The sequence below is a fragment of the Mastomys coucha genome, unplaced genomic scaffold (genome assembly GCF_008632895.1).
Source record: "Mastomys coucha isolate ucsf_1 unplaced genomic scaffold, UCSF_Mcou_1 pScaffold22, whole genome shotgun sequence".
Classification (NCBI taxonomy): Eukaryota; Metazoa; Chordata; class Mammalia; order Rodentia; family Muridae; genus Mastomys; species Mastomys coucha.
Genome location: NW_022196905.1, coordinates 258,282,309 through 258,285,425, shown reverse-complemented (window position 1 = coordinate 258,285,425; position 3,117 = coordinate 258,282,309). Strand labels below are relative to the sequence as shown.

The 3,117-nt window shown below is 53.3% G+C and overlaps 1 protein-coding gene across 1 annotated transcript in view; it reads left to right on the top strand.

Moving 5' to 3' along the window:
- Window positions 1–1,380: 1,380 nt before the first annotated feature.
- Window positions 1,381–3,117, top strand: part of Cotl1 (coactosin like F-actin binding protein 1) — a 32,840-nt gene continuing 31,103 nt past the window's right edge. The window contains exons 1-2 of the mRNA XM_031341569.1: window positions 1,381–1,630; window positions 1,730–1,812. Coding sequence (XP_031197429.1) covers window positions 1,554–1,630; window positions 1,730–1,812 — 160 coding nt within the window. The 5' untranslated portion in view covers window positions 1,381–1,553. The remainder of the gene's footprint in view (window positions 1,631–1,729; window positions 1,813–3,117) is intronic.

Here is a 3,117-nt window from a genome sequence, read left to right as displayed (position 1 = left end):
ACTGAGAAAGAATCTAAAGTCCTCTGGAAGAGGATAAACCATCTCTCCTAATCTGAGACAGGGTCTTATTTTGTAGCCCAGGCAGGTCTGGAAATCAGTATGTAGCCCAGGCTGGTTCTCAATGTATAATCCTTCATTCTTAACCTCCTGAGCTCTGAGCTGCCTGGTGTGAGCTACTGTGTCCAGATTATTATTATTATTATTATTATTATTATTATTATTATTATTATTATTATTTTTGTTGTTTTGTTTTTAGTTGAGGTGCTGAGAGAACCTGGGACCTCACAACTCACAGATGCTGGCTCCCTAGGCCACACCTTCAGGCCTAAGGGTTCTCCTATCCCTTGTACATGTTCCAGATCTTTTCAGTCTCTGTCTATGATCCGTTTGGTTAATAGCAAACCAACAGTGACCTCTTTTGATGCCTGCCCTGGCTTGTATACATCATTTCAATTAAAGCTGAAGGCACCGGATGAGGCTGGCGGTGTTATTCTTACCATGGGGAGAGAGCAGTACTCTTGGAAAGGTTTCAGGGCTTGCCCTATGGCTTGGGGCTGAGAATTACAAGCAATTCTAGAGCTGGGCCTCCAGGTCCAGTTTTTCAGCAGCCGGTAGTTTTTCAGCAGCACAGATAGTGGAAGGATAGTGAATGAATGACCCAGTAAGGGAGTTAAGGATGCTGCCTCCCAATGCCCCCCCTCCCAGCACCGCACGTGACTGCAGATAGCTAGGCTACAAAGTCAACAGTGATTGCCAGCCTGCCCCTTAAATGAAATGCTTCCTTCTTTCCACTTCTTTCCATTCCAAATCCAAAGAGCAAACACTGGGTTAGGGGGCCAGCCTTGGCCAGCCTGGGTCATCTGAGTGCGGACTTAAGCTAGCCTTCTGGAGGGGAGCAGGAGGGGTGGAGAGCTCTGCAGCCCAGCTCACTGGTGGAGAGGACTAAGGGAGGAAGAGAGAGTAAGAAGATTCGAGAGAGAAAACGGAGGGTAAGAAGACGAGGAGGAGAAAGGAGGCCTTAGGGAGGAGGGAGAAGGGGCTTGGGGTGGGATAAATAGGAGGGATGAGAAGAAAGGAGAACAAGGTAGAGGCTGAGAGAAGAGGGCAACTGCTTAAGAGGAGAGGAATGGAGGAAAGAAGAGAGGGAAGGAAGGAGAGCGAGATCGGAGAACACAGAAGGTGGTGGAAGAAGAGAGGGGCTGCGGCCCACGGAGTGGGGAAGGAAGAAAGCGGAGGAAGAGAAGATGAAGAGGAAGGGCCCCTCCTCCAGCCCTCCGTGGAGTTGCGCAATCCACACAGGCTGGGATTGGCTGCCGGATGTGCGAGACGCTCCGCCCCCGCCCCGCGTGAGCAATGGGAGCAGAGGGGCGTGGCCTTCATGGGAGTGGAGTCCCGGCGCGCGCTCTGGCTCTGCAGTCACCGCGGGCCCCTCTCCGAGGACCTTAGCTTGCAGTTCCGAGCGGCCAGCCTCCTGCTCACTCTCGGAGCCCGCTCGACCCTCGCAGCGGATCAGGGACGCGTTCACTGATTCTGGCAGTGTCCTCGCGGCGGCCATGGCCACGAAGATCGACAAGGAGGCGTGTCGCGCGGCGTACAACTTAGTGCGGGACGACGGCTCTGGGGTCATCTGGTGAGCAACGCCGCGGGGCCGGGGATGCCAGTAGTGACCTGCTTCGTGCCGCTCGCCGCCGCCGCTCACCTATGTTTCTTTTCTTCCTCCAACCCAAAGGGTGACTTTCAGATACGACGGCGCCACCATTGTCCCCGGCGATCAGGGAGCGGATTACCAGCATTTCATCCAGCAGTGCACAGGTAGGGCGACCTGAGACCTTTTGAAAGAGGGTGGGCACTCTGAGCAGCGAGGCGCTGGGCATCCAAGTAGCAGCAGTTCTGGGCTGGGGTTTTGTTTGTTTGTTTTGTTTTTGTCTTCCTGTTTTTGGATATAGGGGCTCACTTTATATCCAGGGTGACCTCCAACTGGCCATCCTCTTGCCCCAAGCGTCTAGTACTGGTATGGTGGGCGTGCACAGCTATGCAAAGCTCTGATCTGAGCTTTCTAAAGTCCCGAGTGTATCCCTCCCCCACCCTTCTCCCAACCCCTGTGGTGAACATCACCATCAAGTGACCCGAGGAGGTTCCTCCCCTGGTAATGTCAGACAGCTTCTTCCGCTCCCTGTGGTTCACTGGGTTTCCAGGTCAGAACGGGCAGTTCAAACTCCCCCCTCTCTGATTGGTCAGTGAACAATAAACGCCGAAGCCTCTGGGGGCTGCAAGTTAAAGGCAGAACCCAGGGCCCCACCCTCCTTTCTCCCTTCCGTCTTTGTCCCTCTCTGTTTCTGTGCAAGCCTTTAATTTGAAGAGTACAGGGACACATATCAAGAGAGGATACCCAATGTTGTTATATGAGGCCTGGATAAAGTGAAGCTGACTTGTGAGGTCCCAGCGGCCAGTTTCCTTTGGAGGGAATGGCCACTGGTTGGGTGGGGCATAGGGGATATCTCCGGGAGCTGAACACGCTCCGTGGTTTGGTGTGGAGGAATCATGTAGATGTGAGACTTACTAAAAGCATCCCATGGGAACCTTAAGGTTTGTGTGTGTTAAGCTTCCTTGGGATGTGTGGACCATGAAAGAACACAGGGCCTGAATGTCCACAGCCCCTGGCCGTTCACGGCTCAACACAGTTGGTAATGAGATCTCTAAAGGAGCTGGTGTGCAGAGCAGCTCAGCATATTCTGGAAACAGGCAGGGAGATGGAGTATTGGAGGTCAGCCTAGGCTGGGCATCTCCCTTGCCTTCTGGAAAAAGAGCCTTTAAAGAGATTGGAAGTAAGAGATCTCAGGCCTACTGTCTCCTGTTGTCTTTAGCTTTAGGAACTAATGTCAAATAAAAGCAGGCCATCTAGATGCTAGGGTGTGGGCTCCTGCGGATGGCTGTGGGTTAGAATCCCTCTGGGGCTGCTTTCCAGCTGGGTGTGTAGGGGCCTGGTCCCTTTGGGGGGTGGCGGTCACAGTTCCTCACCTGATCTCTTGTGGTGTTGCTGTGAGATTGATTGATCCCAAGTGTGTGTTCAGGACAGTGCTGGTCAGAGTCATTGGTGACAAACAGACCCCCCCCCCC